We start from the raw sequence: 15033 nt of genomic DNA, 5'->3' as shown, positions 1-15033 counted from the left end.
ATGGCAGTGTTTAGAAGAAGTTTCTACGCAATCCATGATGGAGGGTACATAAGCTTCGGCCTGGCCGGACTTACGGCCGTATATACTTGTTCAAGTTCAATTAGTATAAAATTCAGGAAAAATATTCAGTTAGGCTTTCGCTTTTCCAAATCCGAATTGCCGGACCTCACGCTTGACACCTGCCATCAGATTTTGTACAGCCACCTTGTCCACCTTCTTCGCCGCAGAAAGCCAATTTGCCTTGAACTGCTGCTCGTCCTTAGCAGTTTTTTTTTTGTCTTCTTTAGGTTCCGCTTGATAATAGCCCAGTATTTCTCAATAGGGCGGAGCTCTGGCGTGTTGGAGGGTTCTTGTCCTTGGGAACAACCTGCACGTTGTTGGCGGCGTACCACTCCATGGCCTTTTTACCGTAATGGCAAGATGCCAAATCCTGCGAAAACAGTACGGAACAACCGTGTTTCTTTAGGAAAGGCAGCAGACGTTTATTCAAACACTCTTTCTATGAAAATGCTGCTTTTCAAGCCACAGGTACAGATGGCTTGCCAAACCAGATATTTCTTTGCGAACTTTGACAGTTTTATGTGCTTGAAAATATCTGCTACCTTTCCCCTTCCTTTTGCCGTATAAATCTCCTGTCCCGGAAGCTGCTTGTAGTCGGCTTTGTAGTAGGTTTCGTCGTCCATTACCACGCGATCAAACTTCGTCAGCATCGTCGTGTACAGCCTCCGGGATCGCGCTTTTTCGATTTTCCCCCGATCCAGACTTCCTGGCTGTCGACAAACGTTCCCCAAACACTTCAATTACATTTGTAACGGTTGATTTGGCAACTTTTAGCGATTTTGCCAGCTTTGCGTGCGAGTAGCTCGGATTTTCGCGATGCGCGAGCAAAATTTTGATACGATGCTCTTCTTGCTTGGACGGCATTTTGACAACTGAAGAGTGAATTCCAAAATCAAAATAGGAGCAACTTTCTACACACACACACCTTCAAAATGAGGGGTGTTCAGGTTTTTTAAATGCAAAATTGAAAGAAATACGTCAAGTTTATATTGGCCAAATTTTGACCGTATCACCCCTTATTCGCCCTGCATCTCCACACGTATCCCCACTACAGTTACCTTTATGTTTGGCCTTATTCCGCTATATTCTATATAACACAGATCCTGCCATTTGGAGCTAAGCAGTGTTTATTGATGGCACCGTGATACTTTCTATTATTTTAATAGTCCTCCAACTTTCTCTAAGTGTCACATTTTCTGTCATCTTGTTGTTGCTGATGGCCGAAAAAGTCAAAACCGTTTTATACATTCCGTTTTCGCCAGCGTTAAATTTTATAGAAATTTTGTCTTTTGAAATATTATAATTATTGAGAAAATGTTTAAAAAATTATTTTTAGAGGAAATTTCATAGAAATTTTGTCTTTGAGAAAATTTCTTAAAAATTTTGTCTTTTAAGAAGACTTCTTAAAATTTTGAGGAAATTTCATAGAAATTTTACCTTTCGAGAAAATTTCACTGAAATTTTGCCTGTCGAGAAAGTTTCATATAAATTTTGTTTTTTATCGAAATTTTCTCTAAAAACAAAATTTCTATTAAATTTTCTCCAAAATAAAAATTTCTATGAAATGTTCTATAAAGAAAAAATTTCTATGAAATTTTCTCTAAAGGCAAATTTTCTATGAAATTTTCTCTAAAGACCAAATTTGGCTTTAAAGAATTTTTGTCTCTAAACAAGTTTTCATATCAATTCTGTCTTTAAAAACAAGATTTCTATTAAATTTTCTCCAAAATAAAAATTTCTATGAAATTTTCTCCAAACACAAAATTTTTAGGAAATTTTCTGTAAAGAAAAATTCTATGAAAATTTCTCTAAAGACAAGATTTCTATGAAATTTTCAATAAAGACAAAATTTTGTCTTTAAAGAATTTTTGTCTCTAAACAAGTTTTCACAGGAATTCTGTTTTTAGAGAAAAATTTCATAACAAAATTTTCTAGAGAAAATTTCTAGTCTTTAGAGAAAATTTCATAGAAATGAAATTCTGTTTTTATTTCAATGAAATTTTTTCTAAAGAAAAAAATTCTATGAAATTTTCTCCAAAGACAAAATTTCTATGAAATTTTCTCTAAAGAAGAAATTTCTATAATATTTTTTTTTTTGAGAAAATTTCATAAAATCTTTGTTTGTAGAGAACATTTCCTAACCATTTTTTTCTAGAGAAAATTTCATAGAAATTATGTTTCTAAAGAAAATTTTATAAAAATGTTGTCTTTAAAGAAAATTTCTTAGAAATTTTGTTTTTAGAGAACATTTTATAGCAATTTGGTCTGTAGGGAAAATTTCCTAGAAATTTTGCCTGTAGAGAAAGTTTCTTAAAAATTTTGTCTTTAAAGAAGACTCCTTTAAAATTTTGAGAAAATTTCATAAAAAATTTACTTTAGAGACAATTTTATAAAAACTTTGTCTTTAGATAAAATTTTACGGAAATTTTGCCTATACAGGAAATTTCATAAAAATGTTGTCATTTATTGAAATTTTCTCTAAAAACGAAATTTCTACGAAATTTTTTCCAAAGACAAAATTTTTATGAAAGTGTCTCTAAAGAAAAAATTTCTATGAAATTTATTCTAAAGACAAAATTTTGTCTTTAAAGAATTTTTGTGTCTAAAGAAGTTTTCATAGAAATTCTGTCGTTAGAGAAAATTTCATAAAAGTTTTGTTTCTACAGAAAATTTCTTCAAAATTTTGTTTCTAGAGAAAATTTCATAGAAATTCTGTCTTTAGAAAAATTTTATAGAAATTGTGTTTCTAGAGAAAATTTTATAAAAATTTTGTCTTTCATAGAAATTTTCTCTAAAAACGAAATCTTGTTTTTATTTCTATGAAATTTTCTCTAAAGTCAAAATTTCTATGAAATTTTATCTAAAGACAAAATTTCTATAAAATTTTCTCCAAAGACAAAATTTTTGTGAAATTTTCTCTAAAGAAAAAAATTCTATGAAATTTTCTCTAAAGAAAAAATTTCTATGAAATTTTCTCTAAAGACAAAATTTTGTTCTAAGAATATTTTCTTAGAAAGTCTCTAGAGAAAATTTCATAAAAAATTTGTTTCTAGAGAAAATTTCATAAAAAAATTGTTTCTAGAGAAAATTTCATAGAAATTTTGTGTTTAGAGAAAATTTCATAGAAAATTTGCATTTAAATAAAATTTCATAGAAATTTTGTTTTTGAAGAAAATGTCATAGAAATTGTTTCTTTAGGAAAATTTCATAGAAATTTGACCTTTGGAGAAAATTTCATAAAAATTTTGTCTTTATAGAAAATTTCATTTCAGTTTAGAGGAGATTTCGTAGAAATTTTGCCTTTACAGGAAATTTCGTAGAAATTTTGCCTTTACAGGAAATTTGATAAAAATGTTGTCTTAAAAGAAAATTTCATAAAAAGTTTGTCTTTAGAAAAAATGTTATAGAAATGTTCCCTTTTGTCGGTTAAGAAAATTTCGTAGACTTTTTGTCTTTGAAAAATATTTCATAAACATTTTTTTCTTTAGAAAAATCTCATAGAAATTTTTTCTTTAGATAAATTTCATAAAAATTTGTTTTTAGTAAAAACTTTATAAAAATTTTGCGTTTAGAGAAAATTTCATAAAAATTTTGTCTTTATAGAAAATTTCATTTGTGTTTAGAGGAAATTTCGTAGAAATGTTGCCTTTATAGGAAATTTCATAGAAATGTTGTGTTAAAAGAAAATTTCATAAAAAGTTTGTCGTTAGAGAAAATGTCATAGAAATGTTCCCTTTTAAGAAATTTTCATAAAAACTTTGTATTTGGAGAAAATTTCATAGCAATTTGGTATTTAGAGAAAATTTCATAGAAATTTTGTCTTTAGAGAAAATTTAATATAATTTTTTATACCCTTCACCACTACTGTGGTACAGGGTATAATAAGTTTGTGCATTTGTATGTAACGCCAAGAAGGAAAAGTCTGAGACCCATCGTTTAGTATACCGATCGTCTTAGAATTAAATTCTGAGTCGATTTAGCGATGTCCGTCTGTCTGTCTGTCCGTCTGTCTGTCTGTCTGTCTGTCTGTCTGTCCGTCTGTCTGTCTGTCTGTTGATGCATTTTTGTGTGCAAAGTACAGCTCGTAGTTTTAGTCCGATTGTCCTAAAATTTGGTATAGGGTCCTGTTTCGGCTCAAAGACGATCCCTATTGATTTTGGAAAAAATCGGTTCAGATTTAGATATAGCTGCCATATATATTTTTCACCGATCTGGTCATAATTGGCGTGTATATCCTCAAATTCCGTACATCCGAATATTTTATGAGTCTCGGAAATCTTGCAAAATATCAGCCAAATCGGTTCAGAGTTAGATATAGCTCCCATATATAGCTTTCGCCCGATTTACACTCCTTTGTCCACAGAGGCCAATATTTTGCTCCGATTTAGTTGAAATTTTGCACAGGGAGTAGAATTAGCATTGTAGCTATGCGTGCCAAATTTGGTTGAAATCGGGTCAGATTTAGATATAGCTCCCATATATAGCTTTCGCCCGATTTACACTCAAATGACCACAGAAGCCAATTTTTAACTCCGATTTAGTTGGCATTTTGTACAGGGAGTAGAATTAGCATTGTAGCTATGCGTGCCAAATTTGGTTGAAATCGGTTCAGATTTACATATAGCTCCCATATATATGTTTTTCTGATTTCGACAAAAATGGTCAAAATACCAACATTTTCCTTGTAAAATCGCCACTGCTTAGTCGGAAAGTTGTAAAAATGACTCTAATTTTCCTAAACTTCTAATGCATATATATCGAGCGATAAATCATAAATAAACTTTTGCGAAGTTTTCTTAAAATTGCTCCAGATTTAAATGTTTCCCATATTTTTTTACTAACATTGTGTTCCACCCTAGTGCATTAGCCGACTTAAATTTTGAGTCTATAGATTTTGTAGAAGTCTATCAAATTCTGTCCAACTCGAGTGATATTTAAACGTATGTATTTGGGACAAACCTTTATATATAGCACCCAACACATTTGACGGATGTGATATGGTATCGAAAATTTAGATCTACAAAGTGGTGCAGGGTATAATATAGTCGGTCCCGCCCGACTTTAGACTTTCCTTACTTGTTTAGTTATACAAAATTTCATAGAAATTTTGATTTTAGTGAAAACTTCATATATTTTTTTTTAACTTTTATAGCAATTTGGTCTTTAACCCTTTCACTACCGATGTCCACTTAGAAGGACATTCAAAAAAGACACCAAAATCTATTTTCCCACTTAGTTTCGATTTATTTATCGATGTTATTTTAAAGTGGAGGCTTTAATCTAAATAAGCTATTAATATTGTCCATATTGGTGAGGTCTAAAATACATTTTTATAAACTTCTTTAACAATAAACGAAAAATACGAAAATTTGAGACAATTTTTGTACTGTATGTTTCTAGTAAATTGACTTTTATAGAAAAACTATAGCTGATACTTTTACGGGTTCTTTTTATACCCTCCACCATAGGATGGGGGTATACTAACTTTGTTATTCCGTTTGTAACACATCGAAATATTGCTCTAAGATCCCATAAAGTATATATAGGTTAGGTTAGGTTATGTGGCAGCCCGATGTATTAGGCTCACTTAGACTATTCAGTCCATTGTGATACCACAGTGGTGAACTTCTCTCTTATCACTGAGTGCTGCCCGATTCCATGTTAAGCTCAATGACATAATAAAGTATATATATTCAGGGTCGTGGTGAAATTCTGAGTCGATCTGAGCATGTCGGTCCAAATTTCAAATTTCATCCAATCCAGCTGAAATTTGGTACATGGTGTCCGCATATGATCTCTAACAACCATGCAAACATTGGTCCATATCGGTCCATAATTATATATAGCCCCCATTATAAACCGATCCCCAATTTGGCTTGCGGAGCCTCTATGAGAAGCAAATTTCATCCGATCCGGCTGAAATTTGGTACATGGTGTTAATATATGGCGTCAAACATCCATGCAAAAATTGGTCGAAATCGGTCCATAATTATATATAGCCCATATATAAACCGATCCCAGATTTGACCTCCGGAGCCACTTGGAAGAGCAAAATTCATCCGATTCGGTTGAAATTTGGTACTTGATGTTAGTATATGGTATCGAACAATCATGCAGGAATTGGTTCATATCAGTCCATAATTATATATAGCCCCCATATAAACCGATTCCCAGATTTGACCTCCGGTGCCTTTTGGAGAAGCAAAATTCATCCGATCTGGTTGAAATTGAAATTTTTGTTGTACATGCTGTTAGTACAAGTAAAAACAGAAGAAAAATAAAAGTTTTTATCATTAGGTCTATGAGAAAATTTCATAGAAATTTCTTCCATTGAGGAAATTTCATAGAAATTTCTTGCTTTGAGGAAATTTCACAGAATTTCATAGAAATTTTGTCTTTCGAGAAAATTTCATACAAATTTTGCCGTTAGAGGAAATTTCATAGTAATTGTGTCTTTATGGAGAATTTCATAAAATATTGTCTTTAGAGAAAATTTCATAGAAAGTTTGTCATTGGATAAAATTCATATACATTTTGTCTTAAGGGAAAATTTCATAGAAATTTTGTCTTTAGAAAACATATCAAATAAATTTTGTCATTAGATAAAATTTCATAGACATTTTATCTTTAGAGAAAAGTTTATATCAATTTTTTTCTTTAGAGACAATTTCATATAAATTTTGTCTTTGGAAAAAATTTCATAGAAAATGTTGTCATTAAATAAAATTTCATAGAAATTTTGTCTTTAAGGTGGGAATTAAGTTCGAGTTTAGCCGCTAAAAACGTAATTTTTTCACGATTACTTTTCTTTAATAATCCAGTTAAAGGAATACAAACTTTGCGAAAATTTGCTTTGGGCTTTTCCCCATCAAGTTATAATAAAATTTGCAACAAATACGTATAATTTCATGCATTTTTATACCCTAAACCACATAGTGGTCAGGGTATAATAAGTTTGATCGGCCAAAAAATGTGCCTACCAGAAATATTGATTTTAGACCCCATAAAATATATACCGATCGACTCAGAATCACCTCCTGAGTCGATCTAGCGCTTGGTGTCCGTCCGTCCGTCTGTCCATGTATTTGTTGTTCACAGGATTCCGGTCGCAATTATTAACCGATTTTGATGAAATTTGGTACAAGGAGTTTTTTGGGCACAAGGACGAACGCTAATGAATTTGGAAGAAATCGGATCAAATTTAAATATAGCTCCCATATATGTGTATCGCCCGATTTCGACAAATGGGGTCACGTTGCGCTTTTTTTCAAACGGATCGTCACCAAATTTGGCAAAAGGTAGTCTTTTCCATCGCCCTTCAAGTCTGCAAAATTTCATCCAAATCGGTTCAGATTTAGATATAGCTCTCATATATATGTATCGCTCGATTTTTCTAAATTTGGCCATAAAACCCTTATTTATCAACCGATCTTACTAAAATTTGGCTAAATGTAGTCTTCTATAGCACTAACTATATGAGCAAAAAATCATCGAAATCGGTTCAGATTTAGATATAGCTCCCATATATGTATCACCCGATTTTGAAAAATTCGGCCCTAATAACCTTATGTTTGACCATACAGGCCTCATTTCTTAACTGATCTTACTCAAATCTTGCACAAGGTAACCTTTTGTGGTATTAATCAAACCAGCAAAATATTATGCAAATTGGTTCAGATTTAGATATAGCTTCCATATATATGCATCGCTCGATTTTCCCAAATTTGACCATAGTACTCTTATTTGTTAACCAATGTTACTCACATTTCAAATTTTGATGTACTAGCCGATCGTTCTTATACGTACTTGTAGCTCTTACTTAAGAATATTGCTCGATTTTTACAAATTTGTATTTATTACCCACACTAATTTAACGATTTTCTCTTTTTTAATAATGGGCTCAATATTAGTGGCATACTAGCTCCGTAGGCGCAATATCAACACAGCCAGTTTTGCTAGAAGTAGGGGAAATTCCCTATATGTACACAGAAAAAAAATTGTCTCGTAAATTTAAGAAGATTTTTACAATAATTTATTACAAGAATTTTCCAGAATTTTAGTTCATTTTTCGTATCTTCAACGAAAATTAACTACTCGAAAGGAAATTTTACAAATTCTAAGTAGTAATCGTTTAGTTCATGGCCTACAAAATACGATGGAAATTTCCTTAAAAAATTTCTTAACTGGTAGTTAAAAATTCGTTTGTCATGCTATAAAACTACTTGTGAAATGTAAAGTATTTTCTAAATAATAAGTGCAATTTACTATAAGATTTTTTTGTATGAGAAAATATTTTTTTACGAAAAATGAACTTGAAAGTGGATAGCAATTTCTTACTCACAATTCCAATAGTTAATAATTGTTGGTAAAAAATTACCCAATGAAATATTTTTAGTTCACATGTAATTAAATTTATAGACATTTTCGTCAAAAATGGTAGATAACATTTCATGAAGTTTTTGCAAATTTTAAGTTAAACTTTTCTTCGTTCAGAAACTGGTGTGCCTTTACGAATATTATTCTTGGAGTAAATTTGTCAGCAGATGCGATGAACTAATGTATAGTACAGAGATCTTTATCGGCATAGTGGAATGTGATTAATGATGATGTTACTTGAGTTTTGTTGTGTATACATGAGCGTGGGGTTGTTTTTATTTTTGTTCATTTAGTGGTTTGTGTGTGTGTATGTTATTCGCGGATGGTTTATTTGGCTGGATGAGGTGTTGTTTTCAATAAAGGCACATGTGTTTTTGTTGTTGTAGGAATGTTTTGGCTTTGCTTGGTTTTGTTTGGCATGCTTCAGTTGTATAGTTGGCGTTGGCGTGGGCTGTTGCATCTTTTAAGCATGTATGGAACAAGGGAAAAGGGAATATAAAGGCATGGAATATTTTGAACTTTTGAGACATATATTTGTGTTTGTTTATTGAACCTTTTAAATGAAAGATATTAATATTTTATCGGTAGTTTATAAAACAGTTATTAAGAATATTTAGGAAAATATGTTGAAATTGAAAGTGTATTGAAATTTTTATTATTCAATGTAAAAAATTAATATTCAATTCCAGATGAATTTGAAAAATTGTTGTTATATCTCAACGTATAGTTTATTCATAAATTGGTAAGTATTTTTTTAATATGACTTTCTTTTAAAAATAATATTTTTTATGTATATTATTATTTGTTAATTAATTTTTTTTTTTGGAAACCAGTTTAATGTTTTTCTTTGTTGTAAAAGCAATATTTAATTTCAGAGCAACTCCAGATGGATTCAAACAAATTTAAAAAATAGAGAATTGGTAAGTTTTCTTTTAAAACTTGGCTTTCTTTCAACTAGAATATTTACGTTTTTATGACCTTTTTATCATCAAAATTACAGGTTTTTAATACCTTATTTTAGTATTTCTTTAATCAAATTTTTTGGAAACCAATGTAATATTTTTAATGTAAAAAACAAATATTTAATTTCAGAATAACCCCTTAAAATTTGGAACAATTTTTATACCCTCCACCATAGGATGGGGGTATATTAACTTTGTCATTCCGTTTGTAACACATCGAAATATTGCTCTAAGACCCCATAAAGTATATATATTCTGGGTCGTGGTGAAATTCTGAGTCGATCTAAGCATGTCCGTCTGTCCCTCTGTCCGTCTGTCCGGCTGTCCGTCCGTCTGTGGAAATCACGCTAACTTCCGAACGAAACTAGCTATCGACTTGAAACTTGGCACAAGTAGTTGTTATTGATGTAGGTCGGATGGTATTGAAAATGGGCCATATCGGCCCACGTTTACGTATAGCCCCCATATAAACCGATCCCCAAATTTGGCTTGCGGAGCCTTCCGGAGCAGCAAAATTCATCCGATCCGGTTGAAATTTGGTACGTGGTCTAAGTATACGGTCTCTAACAACCATGCAAAAATTGGTCCATATCGGTCCATAATTATATATAGCCCCCATATAAACCGATCCCCAGATTTGACCTCCGGAGCCTCTTGGAGGGGCAAAATTCATCCGATCCGGTTGAAATTTGGTACCTGATGTTAGTATACGGTCTCTAACAACCATGCAAAAACTGGTCCATATCGGTCCATAAATATATATAGCTCCCATATAAACCGAACCCCAGATTTGACCTCCGGAGCCTCTTGGAGGAGCAAACTTCATCCTACCCGATTGAAATTTGGTACGTGGTGTTAGTATATGGTCTCTAATAACCATGCAAAAACTGGTCCATATCGGTCCATAATTATATATAGCTCCCATATAAACCGATCCCCAGATTTGACCTCCGGAGCCTCTTGGAGGGGCAAAATTCATCCGATCCCTTTGAAATTGGGTACCTGATGTTAGTATACGGTCTCTAACAAGCATGCAAAAATTGGTCCATATCGGTCCATAATTATATATAGCTCCCATATAAACCGATCCCCAGATTTGAACTCTGGAGCCTCTTGGATGAGCAAAATTCATCCGATCCAATTGAAATTTAGTACGTGGTGTTAGTATATGGTCTCCAACAACCATGTAAAAATTGGTCCATATCGGTCCATAATTATATATAGCTCCCATATAAACCGATCCCCAGATTTGACCTCCGGAGCCTCTTGGAGGAGCAAAAGTCATCCGATGCGGTTGAAATTTGGTACATTTCGTTAGTATATGGCCTCTAACAGCCATGTAAAAATTGTCAAATTTTATTACTATAGAAAGTTTTGTCAAAATTTCATTTCTATAGAAAGTTTTGTAAAAAGTTTATTTCTATAGAACATTTTGTCAACATTTTATTTCTATAGAAAATTTTGTCAACATTTTATTTCTATAGAAAATTTTGTCAAAATTTTATTGCTATAGAAAATTTTGTCAACATTTTACTTCCATAGAAAATTTTGTCAACATTTTATTTCTATAGAAAATTTTGTCAAGTTTTTATTTCTATAGAAAATTTTGTCAAAATTTTATTTCTATAGAAAATTTTGTCAAACTGAATTATATACGTATTTAATCGGCCTTTTTTTTTTGTTTAATATATACCCCTTATGGACTAACTTACAATTTAGAAGACAGTGTTAAAAAGTTTTACGATACCTTGCCATCGGCAAGTGTTATCGCAACCCAAGTAATTCGATTGTGGATGACAGCCTTTAGTAGAAGTTCCTACGAAATCCATGGTGGAGGGTACATAAGATTCGGCCTGGCCGAACTTACGGCCGTATATACTTGTTAGTACTCCTTTGCTTGTAATTTAATAGTGAATTGGTAAGGATTCTTTAACTTTCTTTTAACCCTGTACAGTCATCCTTATTTTTTGTGCATTAACGTCATCCTTCGTCATTTTGACTACGGCTCATTTCAAGACGCTATAATTTTCATCTTGAGCGAAAAAGTGAACCAAACTTGAATTTATTTCCTTATTCAATTTGGTTTTAATTAGTATAAAACAAAAATTCATAAAACGGTCGAATTAGTATAACTTAAATTTTCCAATAGACTAAAATACATTTTAAATCGAAAATTTAATTACGTGTCTTCGTTTTGACGAATGATGACTGTCTAGGGTTAACCATAATATTTTTATGCATATTATTATTTTTTTCATTAGATTTTTTGGAAACCTATTTAATAATTTTAATTAATGTAAAAAATAAATATTTAATTTTAGAGTAACCCAAATAAATTTGGACAACTTTTTATATTTCCCCTCAGCGTACAATTTAATAGAGAATTGGTAAGTTTTATATTAAAACTTTGTCTTTCTTTCAACTAGAATATTCATTTTTCCTTCACATCGATAACAACACAGTTTTATGAGTTTATATAGAATACTTCATTATTTCTCTAATTGTTTCAGGTACACATTTTATGAGATACGTTTTCCAAAGAAAAGTTGAATTCCTTACTCCATTTGATAAAATGCCCCTAAATATGGTAAGTTACAAGCTAAAATGAAGAATTAAACAATTATATTTCATTACATGGTGTTAATTTTTAACAATTTTCATTATTGCTTCCATTTTTTCCAGCAAGATGTGTGAAAAAATTGCCTACGATGAATAAAAAAAGGATAAGTCAAAATGTCCAAACAGCGAGTTCAAATGAATTATAAACTAGACAAGTTGAAAAAAATCTTAAGGGCTAAATCATGGTCAATATTACAACAGTTTAGTTCATTTTGCAATGGAAAAGGGTTCACTGTTTTTTCAGTGTAGGGTTTTTCTAATATTTAGCGTCTTGTAGGGACGTAGGGTCACAATGTAGGACATTTTCACTCAACACAATTTGTAATAATTTTTACATTTTGGTGGCTCTAGAGGAGGAAATTAGAAGCCGGCAAGGCTTGATCATTAACAATGTGTGGTAAACTTTAGTCCTGTAGAAAATTTTGTCAACATTTTATTTCTATAGAACATTTTGTCAAAATTGTATTTCTATGGAAATTTTTTTCAAAATATTATTTCTATAAAAAATTTTCTAAAATTTTATTTCTGTGGAATTTTTTCTCAAAATTTTATTTCTATAGAATTTATTGTCAAAATTTTATTTCTATAGAAAAATTTCTTACAGAAAGTTGTTTATAGAAACTTTTTCCAAAATTGTATTTTTATAGAGATTTAACAAAAACGATTACTAATTTGGGTAGAATTCTACCAACTGTGGCAACCGTAGTTGTAATACAAATTTATATTCTAAGTTATATACGTTGCATATTCATGTTTTAAGATAATAAAGTACTTAGAACCATTTTTGTTTTGTAAAATTTTTTTAAATTTAACGAAAAATATAGTAGGGAAAATTGTTTGGGAATGTATAGGAAAGTACACCCAGAGAAGGAATATGATCACCACAAACATGTTTTAAGAGCAAAATGTTATTTTTGGGTGGTGACCATGTAACATGGTTTTCGCAACCATGTTATTTTCTCGGAAATCATGTATCTGATCTCGGCAAGCAGGTTATATTTGACGAGAAAATAACATTTTAGTGACAAACATGTTACATGGTCACCATACAAAAATAACATTTTGCTCTTGAAACATGTTTGAGGTGATCATATTCCTTCTCTGCGTGTAGGGAACTTTTTTTTCCTTGTAGGGTAAACCGAACATTTTCCCTGGCAACATTGACTATGAGCTATAGTCAGATTGACACAAAGCACCCATAGACATGTACCCCTTAATTTTCTTAAATATGCAACTGCGGTTTATCTCCCAGACCTATATGTTACCCCACAAATGCTTATGATTACTAATTCTGTAATGGTGGTTTAGGGTATGATATAGTCGGCCCCGCCCGACTTTCTACTTTACTTACTTGTTCTTACTGATTTAGTTTTCACTTTAGCGATTTTAGCGGCTAAACTCGAACTTAATACTCACTTTTAGAGAAAATTTCATAGAAAATTTTGTCACTAAATAAAATTTCATACGAATATTGTCTTCTTTATAGAAAATTTGATATGAATTTTGTCTTTATAAAAAATTTTATAGAAATTTTTGTCTTTATTGAAAACTTCATACAATTTTTGTCTTTATAGAAAATTTTATAGAAATTTTCCTACAAATTTTGTCTTTATAGAAAATTTAAAGAAATGTTGTCCTTGAAGAAAGTTCCATAAGAAATATTGTCGTTTGAGAAAATTACATGGAAAATTTGTCTTTAGAGAAAATTTCTTACAAGTTTTCTTTTAGAGAAAATTTTAATCAAATGTTGTCCTTGGAGAAAGTTTCATAGAAAATTTTGCAGAATTTCATATAATTGTTTCATTTAGAGAACATGTTGTAGAAGCGGTTAATAGACATGTTTTCTTTAGAGAAAATGTCAAAGTTTTTTTTGTAGTTGGAGAATATTTCATAGAATTTTTTTCCTTTGGAGAAATTTTCATTATGAATTTCGATCCGAAGTGCTAGAATTTTTGACTGCTTCACAACTATGACTCTGATTTGTTTATCAAATATTTTGTTTTGCAAGACCTAAGGGCTTTAAATTATTTTTTCCCTAAATCAAATGCAATTTAAGTAAAGAGTAGAGAATTTCAAAATGTACCAAATAAAAGTTTCTGTAAACAATTGCAAGTCTTAGTTGCAGTTGATAAGTTGCATTTCCTAAGTAGTTTTGTACAAATTTCCAAAGTAATTCAACTTAATTGTTTATGAAACAAAATCCACTTTTGGGCGTAAAACTACCACAACAATTTAAGTATTCAGTAGAGATTGTAGTCAAAATCAAAAAGTCGACTTTGTCGAAAAGTCGAATTTTTGCCTATTTTAAAATTGCACAAGTCGACTATTCGAGTTTTCTTTTTTTTGTAATTTAAAAATAAATCTTAGTGAGTTTTGCATTAAAAGTTAATTAAACAATATATGATTATTTGATTTTCAAAATATCTAATATCGATTAGTCGTATTTCAAGATACCAAAAACTCGATTTGTTTCTTTTTTTTCAAAATGTCTTTTAGTCGAAAAGTCGATTTTGTAACCCTACTATCTAGTAGAGGATGCTACAACAACCAAACTCTTGTCAGGCATCCTCCAGAGGCATTACTAACATCATCAACCACAAACAAGTGAAGTGAATTTTATGAAGAACTTGAACAAAAACAAAAAAAGAAGAAGAAGCACCAGAGAACTCGTTTAGCAACGATACAGTGCTATTGCCTGTTTATGCCTCTTACAACCATTTCCGTTTCCTCATTGTTTGCCTCACATTCTAGCGGTTTTAATTTAAATTTCTTGTACTTTTCCTCTTTAACGATCGTCATTAATTTATGTTGAAGTTTCAGAGAGTTTTGGTTGCGGATGGTTGAATGGGTTCTTCAGAATATTGTACAACAACCTTTGGCCATTCCCTAAGAGTCTTTTGCCTCCCAAAGAGAATTTCTTCGCCGGTAAGTTTGGGTAATGTCGAAAGTCATTGTGTATTGTTTTTTGACTTTTGTGCAATGGCGCAAAAGATTAATGATGTCAGAAATTGTTGCA

General features: G+C 31.2%; 1 protein-coding gene across 1 annotated transcript in view; it reads right to left on the bottom strand.

Moving 5' to 3' along the window:
• The window catches only part of LOC142225174 (uncharacterized), a 91783-nt gene extending 76967 nt beyond the window's left edge, over positions 1-14816 (bottom strand). The window contains exon 1 of the mRNA XM_075294953.1: positions 14730-14816. Coding sequence (XP_075151068.1) covers positions 14730-14816 — 87 coding nt within the window. The remainder of the gene's footprint in view (positions 1-14729) is intronic.
• Between the last annotated feature and the right edge of the window lie 217 nt (positions 14817-15033).

The sequence above is a fragment of the Haematobia irritans genome, chromosome 2 (assembly GCF_050003625.1).
Source record: "Haematobia irritans isolate KBUSLIRL chromosome 2, ASM5000362v1, whole genome shotgun sequence".
Taxonomy (NCBI): domain Eukaryota; kingdom Metazoa; phylum Arthropoda; class Insecta; order Diptera; family Muscidae; genus Haematobia; species Haematobia irritans.
This window is presented reverse-complemented; position numbering and strand designations above follow the sequence as displayed.